This window comes from Ranitomeya variabilis, chromosome 3, assembly GCF_051348905.1.
Source record: "Ranitomeya variabilis isolate aRanVar5 chromosome 3, aRanVar5.hap1, whole genome shotgun sequence".
In the NCBI taxonomy this organism is placed as follows: Eukaryota; Metazoa; Chordata; class Amphibia; order Anura; family Dendrobatidae; genus Ranitomeya; species Ranitomeya variabilis.
The window spans coordinates 257,588,144-257,606,304 of NC_135234.1; the positions used below are offsets into that span (position 1 = coordinate 257,588,144).

Sequence of the window (18,161 nt, forward strand, 5' to 3'; positions counted from 1 at the left end):
GGAGTGGGGAAGCCCGTGGATGTGAGCTTAGATGGAGTAGTTCTTCGGTGGGACACCCCCTGGTTTAGAGCAGATGGATCCCGGGAGAACGGGTCCACCCTTGCGGTGCTTACATGGGAGCAATATAGACAGTGCTTGATTCTGCAGTGGAAAGGACGGAAAGGGGCTGAGTCGATGGGCCCATCGAAAGTACAACAACCCCCCCCGGCATGGGATGACAGAGACGCGGTAAGGCGGGGCACTGTGTTGGCCTACCATGTAAAAAGGGGGTGGGGCCTCATACACGAGCCGGGACTGGATACTGATGTTTTCGTTGCGCATTGTAACGTGAGGGCTCCCTGTTGTGGCCGAAGCGGAGAACCGTTACAGAAGGGGGATCCTGTGACCTACAGCCGCCACTTGAACCCACTCGGGTGGTATGCACGGAATGTTCGGCGGTGTATGTCTGGAGCCGCAGCACTTGCTACCCCAGACCTGGTCCCGGGAGCACCTGAACTTGTCACCATCGCAACGGTACGTCTAGTAGCAGCCCCAGAGTTGGCCAGTCGAGTCCATCTGCATGTTCGAACCGAGGACACTGGCGCTACAGTGGCCGGGGGCCCGGAGCCCCAGCCACCGGAAGAAGAATAAACCTCGATACCATGAAAATGTAAATAGTTACTGTTTGTTCTTTTAAGTTGCTGCTAAACCTGTCCAGGGTTAATGGATCCCTTTGTTGACCCGGGATCCCCTTTGTTTGTTTTTCTTTTTCTTGAAGTTTTTGCACCAAGTTACACAAACTGCAGAAATCATGGACTGTGCATGATTCGAACTTTCTTTTGTAAATAGTTTGCACCTTCTTAAAGGTGCTCCCTACTGGTTTTAGCCAAAGACACTTTGCGAAGATATTTGCCCTATTGGTTTGAGCCAAAGACACTTTGTGAAGATACCTTTCCTACCGGTTCTAGTTAAAGACACTTTGCGAAGATACCATACCGGAACCTTTGCGTGGGCTGGTAGGCTGAGAAGACGAGCTACCTCAGAAAGACTTGGTCCCCTCTTAAAGGGATGTGTGAAATTGAACTTGAGAAAGATACTGTTGCAGAACAGTAATGCCATAATGATGCCTTGAAAAGAAATGTAACTGTTTTACATGCTAAGTTATATGTGTTGAATTTGTTGAAATGTGAAATCTAAATAATGTTTTGCAGAAAGAAAAGATGCAGAGAGCCCGCAGGGGTAGAAGTAGAGATCTGCATAGTTGAAAGTAAGGAAGTAATGATGAAGGTGAGGATAGAAGGTAAACCCTGCGTCCCCATAGAAAGTTACTTTGTTACTAAGGACAGAAGGCGAACCCGTAGGGGTTAGAGAGTGAGTCCTTAAAGGAGCCGAGTAGAGCGGGCTCAGAGTTCTTTAAACAAAAGGAATGTTATGTCTATACTATGTATAGTAGCGAAAGGCAGTAGGCCCTGGCTGAACGGGGCGGTCCTGTAAAAGAAAGGAGAGGCAGTAGGTCTGGTGCCATAGGGACAGGCGGTCCTGCAGGTTCAAAGTAGGAGAATGTGAAGTTACCCTACCCTGTAATGTGATTATAGGAAGGCCTTTGGTAAACTAAGAGTGTATGTTTCTTAAAGGCAATGTTAATTTATTGTTCCAGAATTTGCACTAAGTAGAATACCCGGTTGGGTAACAGGAGTTATGCATAGCCTGTAATTTATAATGTTGACCATGTTTGTAACGTTAAAAGTGTCCTCACCTCCCATAAAGGGAAGCCTGTTCAAGTATACTTATTGTTTTGCACTCAACAAAATTGTATGTCTGTTTACTAATCTGTATTGTTGTTTTTCTTCCCAGTCCCGGAGTACTGTGTTTAACCAGGGGGGAGTGCAGCGCCCCAGAGTCCTGGTCGTTGCAGTACTGTGGCTCCGCCACTAAGGGGAGCCATGGTACGTTCGATGGCACCGAAGGAGTTCCTCCAATCAGGTATCACAGACACCAATATGTTTCACAGCTGGGCCTCCGGGGGGAGCTAAGGGTGCTATTCATTAGGCCACTCCCCACCATAGTGGGTAAACTGGGGGTCAGGCAGGAAGTTAGATGAGAACGCTGACGGGATTGAACGGAGCAACACCCTGTGGCAGGGGGTGTTGTGAAGGGAGAGACTGTAGGGTCTCTGCCAGGGGTGGGATCCTGGCAGAGGCTTGGCATTGAAAGAACGTAACGGGTCCGCGCAGGCTCCTGGAAGCGGCGGGACTCAAGAAGGGACTAGAAGCGAGATAGATTGTGCTGAGTGAGAAACGAGATCAAGCAGAAGGAGAATACCAGCAGGGGTTTTGTTGAAAGAGGCAGCACCCTGCTGAGGCGCAATACCGGTGGCCGGAACGCCGAGGGAGTGGATTAGAATACAGCTTCAAGCCATACTCCAAACAGCGGCAGGACAGTCGGTCTCAGGCGGGCTGTCTACCACATATCGCCTATGAAGTCTTGGGGGGCAATTGCGGGAGAGGGGCGACTCTAGGGTCCCGGAAGAACTCCAGGCCTACCTGACAAACGGGTGCCATTCCAACCTGAATACAGGGAAGGGGTGGATTACAGAGGAACATCAAATCGAGTTGTGAGGGAACTTAAGAAACAGACACAACCGTTGTGGGGTTACTTTCCGTGAGCACAGCAGGGAAGGACTACAACACATAGCGCTAGAAGGAAGGCACAGATTTCCACCTGAGAGGAGAACTCTGGAGGTGCCATTGGACCGGCCGGACTTGCGTAGCCTGGTGAACCGTGTTCTGGACTGAGGACTCAGAGATCTCCAGTAAAGAGGTAAAGAGACTGCAACCTGGTGTCCTCGTTATTTACCGCGACTTACACCCCACAACCGCACCGCTACCATTACTACCACCTATTTCACCGGACGTCCCCCACTGACGGACAGGGCCACGGACCGGGTCTAGCCACCGTGACAACCCCGAGACTCAGAACTAGAGGCCCGGCTCCGGGTACCCCTCGGCCCTGCGGCGGTGTGGGGGCGCGTCGCAATAACATTCTTTCTCACCTCACTGATATCTGTGCTTTTTTTAACATAATCTTTGCAACTTGGCTGTGGCTGCGTGGCGCTGATAACCCTTTTAAAGCAATGAAAAATGGGATGGTTACCTGAGCAAAATGAGCACTCATGCCTATACCTTCAGTTCTGCAACCATTTGCAACTGGAATTGTTAAAAGCAAAATATAACACTTTCTTATTGTTGCACACATTCATTGCCAGGTTACTATGATGTCTAATGACAATGCAGGCCTTTGGGGAAGCATGAGATTCAGCCACAGGCCAACATTCTTAACTCCCAATTTATCATTCTTATGCACTGAATTTTTTTGCCTGAAATGTTCATCATAATTAAACCAGGCAAAACCACAAAAATTTCTATACGCTTCAAGAACAATGTCGAGATGCTGAAACACGTCACAGCATTTTTCAGGGAGCCTTTTGCCAATAATTGACAAAAATATACAAAAGGCTTGAAGCCAATTACTAAATGATCTTGGGACGCCCCCCCCCCATTCGCCAATCATCATCTCTCTCACTTTTCTTTATCTTGTTTTAAAAATTCCTTGGACGACATAAAATATCAACAAATGTGTTCTTCCAAATGTTTTCTTTAACCCCGTAATGACCGCCAGTACACCTTTTAACGATGGCAGTTAAGGATACTTATACCACAGTGCCGTTAACGGCGCTGAGGAATAAGGGTATAGCGCCCCCCAGAGTCAGAATTTCTCCATGGTCTCGGGTACCGGGGGATAGCTGTGACCCCAGAGAACATGATTTGGGTCGGTTTCTACCAGCCCTGGTGTTATGATCGCCGTTATTAACGGTATAACAGCGACTGCAAAAAAAGTCAGATTTTCCATTTAATTTCTTTCTCCTCTAATGTGATCACACATAGAAGGAGAGAGAAATATGGTGCTGCGGTCCCTCGATCACCCGCCCTGCACTTCTGGCGTCCCTGCATGCCACAGTAAAGTCCCCCGGCCCCGGGCCATATGGTCATGGTTATGGTCATGGTATGTTATGTTACAAATATGCACCATATGTATTGTCTGCATAGTTTTTCAAAATGAAATCAAACAGGCAGAACACCATAAAAAAGTTTTAAGAAAAAATGCAATGTCAAGGACCATTTTTGTTTGCGAAGTGACAATTAATATTAATATACGACAAGTAGACTGTAGTGCAAGCTTTCTTCTAGGGATGATAAATGTCCTCTCCTGAATGGGGATTAGCAGTTTGCATTTGACTCATTGGCTGTAAACGTGTCTGTGCAGACTGACAACAGACAGCATCTGCTAAACTAGACCATGAAATCCAGCAGATGCGTCATAAAGTTGTTGCATTTACAGGAATGAAAGCACAGTCACCTTTGCATTTGGAAACCATTTAAGCTGCTCTTAAAAACGTTGTTTTGAAGATATTTATGTCTTTGCATAGATAGACAGTGCAGTGAATCCATGAATATTTACAGCTACTGGCTGCTTTCTCCTCCCGGAGCTGCATGGCATTGCACCGAAGGGTGAAGGGTGATAAAATACCAATATCTCTCTGCGTTAATGGCAGCAATGATATTAAAGTGAGGAGGATAATGAGTGGAGGATGCTGATCCCAGTTTATGCATGCTATAAATCTAGCAATGCTCCTCAATAGCTTTTCATTTTCTGCCACGCTGCCTCCATTAATTGTTGGGCTGGAGATACCAATGCACTGGAGCGGAAAAAGGGTTTGGATGAGGAGATGACTGATATAGAACCGAAGAGAGGTTATTACAGTATTTATCAGCTGACCCCTGTTTTTCATCGGCTGCGAATGAAGAGAAGGCTATGTTTGTGGTAAGATGGGGTAAAGGTAGACATGAGGAGCTTCTGTCAGCTGCCATTCAGGACTAGGGGTAAGTACTTGAGTGTAAAGGCCCCGTCTCACTAAGCGATTTACCAACGATCACGACCAGCGATATGACCTGGCCGTGATCGTTGGTAAGTCGCTGTGTGGTCGCTGGGGAGCTGTCACACAGACCGCTCTCCCCAGCGACCAACGATCAGGGGAACGACTTCGGCATCGTTGAAACTGTCTTCAACGATGCCGAAGTCCCCCTGCAGCACCCGGGTAACCAGGGTAAACATCGGGTTACTAAGCGCAGGGCCGCGCTTAGTAACCCGATGTTTACCCTGGTTACCAAAAAAAAAAAACAGTACATACTCGCCTTTCGGTGTCCAGGTCCCTTGCCGTCTGCTTCCTGCTCTGACTGAGCCGCCGTACACTGAGAGCAGAGCGCAGCGGTGACGTCACCGCTGTGCTCTCACTTCTCACTGTACGGCCGGGAGTCAGTGAGAGCAGGAAGCAGACGGCAAGGGACCTGACGGACATCAGAAGGCGAGTATGTACTGTTTGTTTTTTTTTACATTTACGCTGGTAACCAGGGTAAACATCGGGTTACTAAGCGCGGCCCTGCGCTTAGTAACCCGATGTTTATCCTGGTTACCAGTGAAGACATCGCTGGATCGGTGTCACACACACCGATTCAGCAATGTCAGCGGGGCCTCAACGACCAAAAAAAGGTCCAGGCCATTCCGACACGACCAGCGATCTCGCAGCAGGGGCCTGATCGCTGGTACGTGTCACACATAGCGAGATCGCTATGGAGGTCGCTGTTGCGTCACAAAACTTGTGACTCAGCAGCGATCTCGCTAGCGATCTCGCTATGTGAGACGGGGCCTTAAGAGTAATGGCTGAGACAGACGACTGTATTTCTCGAGTGAAGATCGTATCGCAGTGCACGGACTGGCTGTCGGCTATCTTGACCTGAGCAATACAGCTGCATAGAAACACATCACGCTGTCACGCTCAGGTCAGGAGAGTTACAATATATTACTACGATTTCAGTGTTGAGTGACACATAGCATCACCTGGCATGCGGCCAAAGTTTTGCAGACGATCTTGAAAGATGAACAATTATTAGCACTTTTCCTTTGTTTACAGCTCATTGTCTAAAGGTACCGTCACACTAGGCGATATCGCCAGCAATCCGTGACGTTGCAGCGACCTGGATGGCGATATCGCTGTATTTGACACGCAGCAGCGATCTGGATCCCGCTGTGAAATTGCTGGTCGCTGCTAGAAGGTCTGCACATTATTTGGTCGCTAGGTCGCCGTGTATCGCCGTGTTTGACAGCAAAAGCGACGATACCAGCGATATTTTACACTGGTAACCAGGGTAAACATCGGGTTACTAAGCGCAGGGCCGGGCTTAGTAACCCGATGTTTACCCTGGTTACCAGCGTAAAAGTTAAAAAAACAAACAGTACATACTCACCTGCGCGTCCCCCAGCCTCTGCTTCCTGACACTAAAGCGCCGGCCCTAAACTGAAAGTGAAAGCAACAGCGGTGACGTCACCGCTCTGCTGTTAGGGCCGGAGCTCAGTCAGCGTCAGGATGCAGAGGCTGGGGGACGCGCAGGTGAGCATGTACTGTTTGTTTTTTTAACTTTTACGCTGGTAACCAGGGTAAACATCGGGTTACTAAGCGCGGCCCTGCGCTTAGCAACCCGATGTTTACCCTGGTTACCCGGGGACCTCGGCATCGCTGGTCGCTGGAGAGCGGTCTGTGTGACAGCTCTCCAGCGACCACACAGCGACGCTGCAGCGATCGGCATTGCTGTCGCTATCGCTGCAGCGTCGCTTAGTGTGACGGTACCCTAAGAGACTGATGACCACCATTGCTGTTTAGCAGTGGTGGACGAAGATGTGCAACACTTATAATGTTTTTTCAATTGAATTTATATACGCTGCTTTGAAGCTATCCAGGATCACAGGAACGATGTTACTCACTAATCCCAGCGAGCCTCTGCGCAGCGCTTACAAGCTACATTGGTGGTCAATCTCTTAGGCAATGAGCTGTAAAAAAAAAAGTGGTAATTAGAGATGAGCAGAACTTTGGAAATTCAATGTCATCGACTTTTAAGAATTTTCCCCAAAATTTGACTTGTGGCAAATACGATATACGCCAACTCACAGAATGGAGAAGTTAGAGAAATTAAGTTCTCTGTCTTCTCCGCACCTATGATCCAATTCAATCATGCGAGAAAATTGGATGGCAGGAAAATGACTCTCGGCTCATGTTCGCAGCCGAGTTTGAGTAAAGCGTCATTTGCATATAGCATCTGAGTCTCTCTCATGGAGGAATGATTGAATGTTACTCGCCAGTGTAACTGATCCCTTAAAATCACATCGGCAGGAAAGTTTCCACCACATGTAACAGTACAGCTGATCCTTCTCTTCCCTGACATCCTCTGTCAGAGGAAAGTTGGGAGACCCCGTACAAGTCTTATGACTAGTCGGAACAGTCAATATTGGTGGCTTTGACTGACTTTTGACTAATGTATATCGGGGGCCTTAATGTGTAACTTTCTCTTTGAAAAAAGATTTTTATATTTTGTAGATGCTGCATAGTGTTACTGAAGGGCAGGGGGAGTCTGGGTCCAGAAACTCCCCACTGATGGGTCAAAGTTTCCCAGCTCTAGATTAAGTTCCTAAGCTACAGTCTAACTTTTCCCATTTGTCTGGTGGTAGATATTATATATTATCATGCTAAGGGCTCATTTCCACATGCGAGGCACACGTCCGTATCTCGCATGTGAAAACCAAGCTGTGGGGCCGGCACTCCAGAGCGGAGCGTGCGGCTCCATGTGTTCCTATGCGGCCGCACGCTCCGCTCCCAAGTGCCGGCACCAGAGCTTGGTTTCCACATGCGAGATACGGACGTGTGCCTCTTATGTGGAAATGAGCCCTAAAGGTGCTTGTATCATACAGATACAGACCATTAAGATAATAGTGAGTAAATTTGTAGCATTACAGATGAGTTTTTTTTACTACGATTGTTGAAAGACTTAGAAAAACAAAGCAATGTGAGCGCAGCATGTGAATGGGTGTTATCCATTGCAGAAAATTTCATTTGAATTTTTAATGAAATGTTTCCAACAGAGGAGAAAATCTGGACGATTGTTCAGCACAACATTACGGAGATGACACCTGTGCTCCGATCATTTTCCGGGGGAGCGTATTTCATGTCATTTAACTACAGCGGCGGAGTGGATCAGCTGGAGGCAATGATCAACAATGCCGAATACTGCGAGCAAGAAGTGGCTTATTACTGCAAACACTCCCGCCTGCTTAATTCTCCGAGTAAGTAACACCTTCCTTTTATCATTTCAGGATTCCACATCCATTCATTCACCTGCAGCTTTCTGCTCAGTGTTATAGGGTCAGACATGGGTGTGCGGCTATACCACCATCACTGCATGATATATAAAGGTCTGCATATGCTTCATGTTTGTCATTAAAAACGTTCCAAATCACAGTAAGCAAGCAGAGCTCAAAGGGTTAAGACTTAACGCAGAAAATATTGTATAAGGAGGTTGCAGATTATTTTCATTATACAGTGATTAATTTACCCCTACCAAAAAACTGACCAAACCATTAAAGCGATGATGAATTATTATGATTCTGCAGGCTAGAGGGGGCCACCTCTTCCCCTTCTCTCAGCCACACGGTCAGGGCTCGGAGGGGTTTGTACGGAGCGGTAACGTTCATGTCATCTTCATCTCCATTCACAGGTTATGGCGCAGGCGGAAATAGCGCAGTGCTGTGCTCTGACCTCTATAAAGATATATTATCACATTGATTGTGGATGATGGACATTAACTTTTATAGCTTAGTATTCTCCCTCAACCTGAAATCTGCTGGATGTGTTTATGCCCAGACGAGGATAATTAACAATTCAGCACATCTAACCTCCACACTGTAATGACTAGGTTATTAAAAAAAGCAAGATATTCCGCTGGATGTTAATAAATGGATGAAAGCTGTGTCGCTGATATTATAGAAACGTGACAGTGACATTTAGTGGTCTGCTCTTCATGTACATACTGTAGGATGCACAAGTTATAGTAGTACGACTGCAGCTTGAGACACAACACAAAATAGTGAGTGCAGCTCTGAATAAGACTGGAGCGTAAGACAAGATGTAACAGAATAATGACTGCAGCTCTGGATGTGACTGTAGTATAAGACCTGATGTAACAGCAGAATAGAGAGTGCAGCCCTGGATGTGACTGAACTATTTGACATGCTGTAATGGCAGAATAGTGAGTGCAGCTCTGAATGTGTCTGGAGTATGTGACCTGATGTGACAGCACAATAGTGAGCGCAGCTCTGGATGTGTCTGGAGTATGTGACCTGATGTGACAGCACAATAGTGAGTGCAGCTCTGGATGTGTCTGGAGTATAAGACCTGATGTAACAGCAGAATAGAGAGTGCAACCCTGGATGTGACTGAACTATTTGACATGCTGTAATGGCAGAATAGTGAGTGCAGCTCTGAATGTGTCTGTAGTATAAGACCTGATATAACAGCAGAATAGAGAGTGAAGCCCTGGATGTGACTGGAGGATTTGACCTGATGTAACAGCAGAATAGTGAATGCAGCTCTGGATGTGTCTGGAGTATGTGACCTGATGTGACAGCACAATAGTGAGCGCAGCTCTGGATGTGTCTGGAGTATGTGACCTGATGTGACAGCACAATAGTGAGTGCAGCTCTGGATGTGTCTGGAGTATGTGACCTGATGTGACAGCAGAATAGTGAGTGTAGCTCTGGATGTGTCTGGACTCTGGAGTACTGTATGTGACCTGATGTGACAAAAGAATAGTAAGTGCAGCTCTGGATGTGTCTGTAGTATGTGACCTGATGTGACAGAAGAATAGTAAGTGCAGCCCTGGATGTGTCTGGAGTATGTGACCTGATGTGACAGCAGAATAGTGAGTGTAGCTCTGGATGTGTCTGGACTCTGGAGTACTGTATGTGACCTGATGTGACAGAAGAATAGTAAGTGCAGCTCTGGATGTGTCTGGAGTATGTGACCTGATGTGACAGAAGAATAGTAAGTGCAGCCCTGGATGTGTCTGGAGTATGTGACCTGATGTGACAGCCAAATAGTGAGTACAGCTCTGGATGTGTCTGAAGTATGTGACCTGATGTGACAGTGTAGGGGGTATGAAATATTATGTTTATACCTTTGCTGCCTTTCTCTTTCGTCCCGGTACCGTATGTTATCAGTGTTTGTATACCTGTTAATATATGATGGTATACACAACACGATTTAGTGTATTACCACTCTTATATAATGGTACTGCTACATGATCAGTTGTATTACCATATTTTGCTATTTGTTTACTTATTCCTTTATTTATAACCTACGGTTTGGACACACCTTCTCATTTAAAGATTTTTTCTGTGTTTTCATGGCTATGAAAATTGTACATTCACACTGAAGGCATCAAAACTATGAATTAACACATGTGGAATTATATACTTAACAAAAAAAGTGTGAAACAACTGAAAATATGTCTTATATTCTAGGTTCTTCAAAGTAGCCACCTTTTGCTTTGATGACTGCTTTGCACACTCTTGGCATTCTCTTGATGAGCTTCAAGAGGTAGTCACCGGGAATGGTTTTCACTTCACAGGTGTGCCCTGTCAGGTTTAATAAGTGGGATTTCTTGCCTTATAAATGGGGTTGGGACCATCAGTTGTGTTGTGCAGAAGTCTGGTGGATACACAGCTGATAGTCCTACTGAATAGACTGTTAGAATTTGTATTATGGCAAGAAAAAAGCAGCTAAGCAAAGAAAAACGAGTGGCCATCATTACTTTGAGAAATGAAGGTCAGTCAGTCAGAAAAATTGAGAAAACTTTGAAAGTGTCCCCAAGTGCAGTGGCAAAAACCGTCAAGTGCAACAAAGAAACTGGCTCACATGAGGACTGCCCCAGGAAAGGAAGACCAAGAGTCACCTCTGCTTCTGAGGATAAGTTTATCCGAGTCACCAGCCTCAGAAATCGCAGGTTAACAGCAGCTCAGATTAGAGACCAGGTCAATGCCACACAGAGTTCTAGCAGCAGACACATCTCTACAACAACTGTTAAGAGGAGACTTTGTGCAGCAGGCCTTCATGGTAAAATAGCTGCTAGGAAACCACTGCTAAGGACAGACAACAAGCAGTACAACAGCAGAATAGTGAGTGCAGCTCTGCATGTGTCTGGAGCATGTAAAAAAAAAAAAAAAACAGGCAGAGAGGCTTACCTGTCTAAAGGGGCCTCAATACAATTGCACTACCAGGGTGCAGCGGACCCAAGTAAAATGGCAACTGCACAGGTGCAATACCAAATGAAATAGCCAGCCTTCAATCAGGGATTGATCGTGTGGTACACCAATGCAAAAACAGGGCAGGGCAAAAACTGAGAACAAGGATGAATTCTCACTGCCATACAATAAGAGAAAAAAGAATGGATCTACCTGTGGCAATACATTTTTGTCTCCCCAATCATAACATTGTGGACATGAAATTACTTGTATTAAAATGTAACTTCAAATCTGAAAGAGACAGAAGAATACGGGAAAATAAACTGATGATGACCTTTGACAGTCTTAGTGCAGGAATGAATGTGTCGCATGGATTTATGTCTTTTTACATCAACTAAGGAACTAAGGAATTTGCCCCTCAGACCAAGTGGGGTCATCACAACAGAACCAGACCACAATCAGAGGACAATAAAACATTCCTTATCTAAGAACTGGTCCAATATTTATGGGTAGAACTGTTTATCACTAGTGTTGAGCGATACCGTCCGATACTTGAAAGTATCGGTATCGGAAAGTATCGGCCGATACCGGCAAAGTATCGGATCTAATCCGATACCGATACCCGATACCAATACAAGTCAATGGGACTCATGTATCGGACGGTATTCCTGATGGTTCCCAGGGTCTGAAGGAGAGGAAACTCTCCTTCAGGCCCTGGGAACCATATTAATGTGTAAAAGAAAGAATTAAAATAAAAAATATTGCTATACTTTATATTTTAAAATGCGCGCGTCTCCTGCCTCCCGTGACGTCACGGCTTGTGATTGGTCGCGTCGCCCATGTGACCGCGACGCGACCAATCACAACGCCGGAACGTAATTTTAAAATCCTGAAGGACCTGAAATTACGTCACGGCTTGCTGTGATTGGTCGCGTCGCAGCCACATGGGCGGCGCGCGACCAATCACAAGCCGGGACTTCACTTAAGGAAGTTAAAGCGCGAATTTTAAGCAAACAACGCTGCCGGTTCCCTCGGTAAGGTGCAGGCTGCGTCGGAGAGGTGAGTATAGCAATATTTTTTATTTTAATTCTTTCTTTTACACATTAATGTTGTTTCGATACCGATACCCGATACCACAAAAGTATCGGATCTCGGTATCGGAATTCCGATACAGCAAATATCGGCCGATACCCGATACTTGCGGTATCGGAATGCTCAACACTATTTATCACTCATGGTAATTCTGCTTCATGTCACCTGTCTTATCCATGTTTTGTTTTGTTTTTTTTCTGTGATGTGTTGTGCATAAATATGTGATTCTCCAGAATTTCTTTTAGTCTATGCTTGATGAAGAGACCTGAATAGTCTTGAAAACTTGCAATTTGTTACCATCTTTTCAGTTAGCCATTAAAAGGTATCAACCACTGAGGACTCTCAATTCTAAATATTTTTCTATCTGCTGGCTAACACGGTACCAAGATATATATCTTTCCTGTATCATGAATTTACAGGCAGTTGGGAACTCAGCCCTTCATGAATGCAAAAAGTTTGAAGACCAGGAGTCATTCAGCATGACAAATATCCATTAATAGGGGGATCCTCAAAATGAGGGCAAATACCATATTGTTCCGATTAGTCTGTAAACCCACGGTGCACTTATTCTCAGCAGCAATATGTGACATTTACCTAAACAACTTCAGACCTTGCTTACTAAAATTTTGCATTTGTCTCAGCAGTTTCCAAGTTACTGCGGCATCTGTAAATCCTCATTAAGAAGAGAAAACCTAATGATATAAGTCAATATGCAATGAGGTGTTTTCTACTCATTTCTTCTAGATTTAGATTCAGGTGCCTGAATGGGAATGCAGACATCATTAAAAATATATATTTCATGCCACGTCTGGCAGCTTAGTTTAGGCTGATGAGAACTCAAATAGTGAATCTCGCTGCTCTCTGCTGCTATTCAGTCCCAGCAAGGGTGCAGTGGTTCATTTACTAATATGATGTGCAAAGCGCCAATGTTCTGCTTACTGAACCCTCCAGTTGGGCATTAAACTGCCTCATCAAACAGCCTCTATATGCTGTTAGGAGGAACTCTATGCCCTATCTGTTTTCTCAAAATAATATAATATTCCTTTATCAGTGTCCTAATTTCTTATAATGATCTTAAACAGAGATGTATCTATAGACCATTTGAACATTGGATATTTCAATTTGTATATTTCATGACAATTTTGCATATGCTTTGCATATACATGTAACTATCATGTCCTATTCTGATTTTTGAATATTGTTACTTTTTATGTGTGTATCTTAGCCTCTGATGAAGGCCTGAGTGACGGCCAAAACATTAAACTGTTTATATAGAGGACTAGATGGTGGCCCGTTTCTAACGCATCGGGTATTCTAGAATATTTATGTAGTTTATTTATGAAGTTTTCAGAATAATGCAATTTATACACGTAGTATATAACACAGCCCACGTAGTATATAGCCCAGTCACGTAGCATATAGCACAGCCCCCGTAGTATATAGCACAGACACATAGTATATTGCCCAGCCACTTAATATATTGCACAGCCACGTAATATATTTCACAACCACGTAATATATTGCACAGCCACGTAGTATATAGCACAGGCACGTAGTATATAGCACAGAGACGTAGTATATAACACAACACATGCAGTATATAACACAAGCACATAGTATAGAGCAGAGTAATGTAGTATATTGCCCAGCCACGTAATATATACCACAGCCACGTAGTAAGTAGCACAGAGACATAGTATATAACACAGCCCACGCAGTATATAACACAGCCCATGCAGTATATAACACAGCCCACATAGTATTTTGCCCAGCAACGTAGTATATTGCCCAGCCACGTAGTATATTGCACAGCCACGTAGTATATTGCACAGCCACATAATATATTGCCCAGCCACGTAGTATATTGCACAGCCACATAGTATATTGCACAGCCACATAATATATTTGCACAGCCACGTAGTATATAGCACAGCCACGTAGTACAAAACACAGCCCATGCAGTATATAACACAGGCCACGTAGTATAGAGCACAGCGATGTAGTATATTGCCCAGCCACGCAATATATACCACAGCCATGTAGTATATAGCACAGAGACATAGTACATTACACAGCCCATGCAGTATCTAACACAGCCCACGTAGTATATAGCAATGTGGGCACCATACACTGTTAAAAAAATAATTGAAATAAAAAATAGTTACCGTATATACTCACCTTGCATCGGCCCCCAGATCCAGGCGAAGCGTTTACCGATGCTCCTCAAGACGCTACGGTCCCAAGAATGCATTGTGATCTTGCGAGATGATGACGTACAGTCTCGCAAGACCGCTACGTCATCATCTCGCGAGACCGCAATGCATGGGCCGCAGCATCGCGAGGAAAGGCGACGGAAGGTGAGAATATAATGATTTTTTATTTTGTTTATTATTTTTAACATTAGATCTTTTTACTATTGATGCTGCATAGGCAGCATCAATAGTAAAAAGTTGGTCACACAGGGTTAATACCAGCGTCAACGGACTGTGTTACACCGTGGTGTAACAAAGCCATTAACCCTGTGTGAGTGCTGACTGGAGGGGGCAAAGACAGAGTAGGAAGGGACAGAGAGTAGGAAGGGGCAAATTCGCGGCTGGACTGTGCCCGTCGCTGATTGCGCGACCAATCAGCGACGCGGGATTTCTGTGACAGACAGACAAACAGACAGACAGACAGACAAACAGACGGAAGTGCCCCTTAGACGATTATATATATACTAGATTGTGGCCCGATTCCAACGCATCGGGTATTCTAGAATATGCATGTCCCCGTAGTATATGGACAATGATGATTCCAGAATTCGCGGCAGACTGTGCCTGACGCTGATTGGTCGAGGCAACCTTTATGACATCATCGTCGCCATGACATCTACGTCGATACTGTGCCCATCGCTGATTGCCTCGACCAATCAGAGACGCGGGATTTCCAGGACAGACAGACAGACAGACAGACAGATGGAAAAACCCTTAGACAATTTTATATATATAGATAGATTGCTGTCTAAAAATAACCTGTTCTTCATTTTTGCATCCATTTTGGAGTGCCAAGTCTCTTGCCTATATTAAGGTTCAAGTGAAGTTTTACTTGAGTGCCCATTTTCAATGGAATGCCATGCATCAATTCATTTATTTTTTGTACTATAAGCCAAAAACTACCAGGCATGTAGTTAGCAACTGCCTGTCTGTTCTATCTGTTCCCAGCTCAGGGCAATCAGCCATCACTCCTGCCAGCGATTCAGCTGCTCCATGTCAATAGAGCAGCTTTTCCTCTTCCATGTTGTTCTGTTGTTGGGGTGTGATGCTGACAGCATGTTGATTGACAACCAGCTTCCTGCAGTTAAGCAGTGGGGAGCCAACTTTCAATCAATCAGCATGACAATGGCAGTTCCGACCCATCAGCGGAGCAGAGTGGAAGAGAAGCCGCTCCTCTGTCAATGTGACATCAGAGGAAGCCACTGAATCCTGCAGGAGTGGTCTGTGACCATTCTGTGCCGGCAGAGATCGGCTCCAAACACAACAGTCAGCAACTACCTGCCTGTTAGTTTTTAGGCCCACAGGAAAAAGAATAATATAGTCCTAGATAACCCTTTTAGCAGCAGTTTCTCCTATGCCCTGGTTGTTTGGGAGAAGGAGATCGGATCCTTTGAAACCAGTATAAGAAAAGGTACATACACTAGTAGGTAATTGTGGTTATGTTTTGCCTTTTATTATTCTGCTAGAATAATTCTGCTTTATTATTCTTAGAACAACAATTGTTTTCATTTTTTTAGATCTAAATGTTATTCTTTAAAAATATTTTTTAGAAGAGTTTCTCACTTTAGGGGCTCACACTAGCGTATAAATTGAACGAGTACAGTCTGATAAAAAAAGGTATTGCACTAGAACCAATGTTATTCAATGAGGCAGTGCAGATCTGTGTATTTTTTTTCAGCTGATTTCGGCATGAGAAAAACTTGTAACATTCTGCGATTTCACTCCGAAATCAAATACGTACATGAAAAAGAAATTGATGCCATGTGGCCACCATACGGGTTACCAGTATGGCATCTGATTTTTACAGATACATTACAACTGTGTAACATAGGAAACTGTAAATGGTCTTGTAAATAATAGCTGCTGAGTAAAAAAAAAATGGATTGTATACAGACAGCATACAGCTAGCACACGGATGATGAGTGAGAAAAAAATCATCCCACATTTTTAGATGAGAAAGGAACCATTTTTTTATGCGCTAGTGTGACCCCAGCCTGTAATAATTCTTAGCATGAATCTAGGGTCTTTAGAGACTCAAACTTCAGTGAGGTTTGGCATTGACATTTGTAAAAGCTGTAACAGACCCTAACATTTCCAGGATCTTCTTAAGGAACATCCCCAATCTACCTGAAAGACCCACAGAACATATTTGTGTGAGGTGGCCAGGGTGGTAGTCAAGGTAAGGGGCTGCTGTCCCGGCACACCCTGGCACTGCGCAAAGAAAAGATAATGTCCTGTCTGTCGTGTGGTTTGTATAAAGTGCATATCACTCATTTTTGGATTGGAGCTGTCCTCAGGTTGAACAGTACTGGTTCCAAATGTCACTACACATTGATTGACAGACCATTTTTAACATATCAACTTTACTCGACAAGTTCAGTTCAGTCACAGATACCTAACAGTAATTCACATTGATCACAGTTCCTTCCAGCTGTGCTGTCCCTTGCTCTCCTGGTAATCTTTGTCCCTGAAACGTACCATCCGATGTCGCAACTTCCCGACTTCCCAAGCTACTTCTTGCTTGGGGATCCCCGTCTGTTTTCCCCTCTGAGTGTGAAATTAAGGATAGCTCTTCCATACCTTTTTCAGACCATAGGTCTTAGACTTTCCATGATATCCCTCTGAATCTGTATACAAAAAAGGTTGCACTCTATCGTGCTAAAGCATGTCACTGTGAAATATATGAAATATGAATAGCAATACGGCTTTTGAATATTAGGGAAAAATAAATTAGATGCTTTGCACAAAATTTGGCCAAATAATGTCTACCCATCAACCAATGTCAAGGTCTTCTCAAACAACTGATGGGTCCTTAACCAGTGTGAAAATCTCTCTTAGACCAGTGTCTGAATTCCTGAGTAAATGCGGACACCTCTCTCAGTAATGCCTAGATTTATGGGTAACATAAAACTGACCGACACATCAAAAATACTGGTCAGGGACACATCAGACTCATGAGGCCACCTTGATGTTGGTTGATGGGCAGACATTATTTTGCCAAATTTTGTGTAAAGCATCTCATGTATTTTTCATGTATTTTTCCTAATATTCAAAAGCCATTTTTGCTATTCACAATTCATGTATTTCACATTGACATGCTTTAACACGATTGAGTGCAATAATTTTCTTTTATTGTACATGTAAGTAGCTGATTTACGGTATGGACCTGTTCAGACTAGTTTTTGATGTGCTGGTCATTTTTAGTTATTTGTGTGCTAGCTTTCTGACTGAGCACTCCGCCCTTCACCATGTGGTGATTTTAATTACAGCTAGTTCCTGCCAAACCATAAATGTAGGCTTTACTGAGAGAGGTGTCCACATTCACCCATGCATTCAGACATTAGTCTTAGAGAGGTGTTTACACTGGTCAGAGACCCATCAGACTCATGAGGCCACCTTGACATTGGTTGATGGGCAGACATTATTTGGCCAACTTTTGTGCAAAGCGTCTCATAAATTTTTCATGTAGTTTTCCTAATATTGAAAAGCCATTTTTGCTATTCACATTTCATGTATTTCACATAGACATGCTTTAACACGATTGAGTGCAACCATTTTCGTATTTTGTGCACTTATGGAGGAGTGAGGGGAGACGGTGAGCAATGGAGAGGGGTGAGGGGAGCGAAGAAGAGGAGCGGGAGGAGCGAGGGGAGA

The 18,161-nt window shown here is 44.5% G+C and overlaps 1 protein-coding gene across 1 annotated transcript in view; it reads left to right on the top strand.

Moving 5' to 3' along the window:
• The window catches only part of LOC143815804 (contactin-associated protein-like 5), a 1,144,596-nt gene that overhangs the window by 693,126 nt on the left and 433,309 nt on the right, over positions 1-18,161 (top strand). Inside the window, exon 13 of the mRNA XM_077295418.1 lies at positions 8,008-8,208. Coding sequence (XP_077151533.1) covers positions 8,008-8,208 — 201 coding nt within the window. The remainder of the gene's footprint in view (positions 1-8,007; positions 8,209-18,161) is intronic.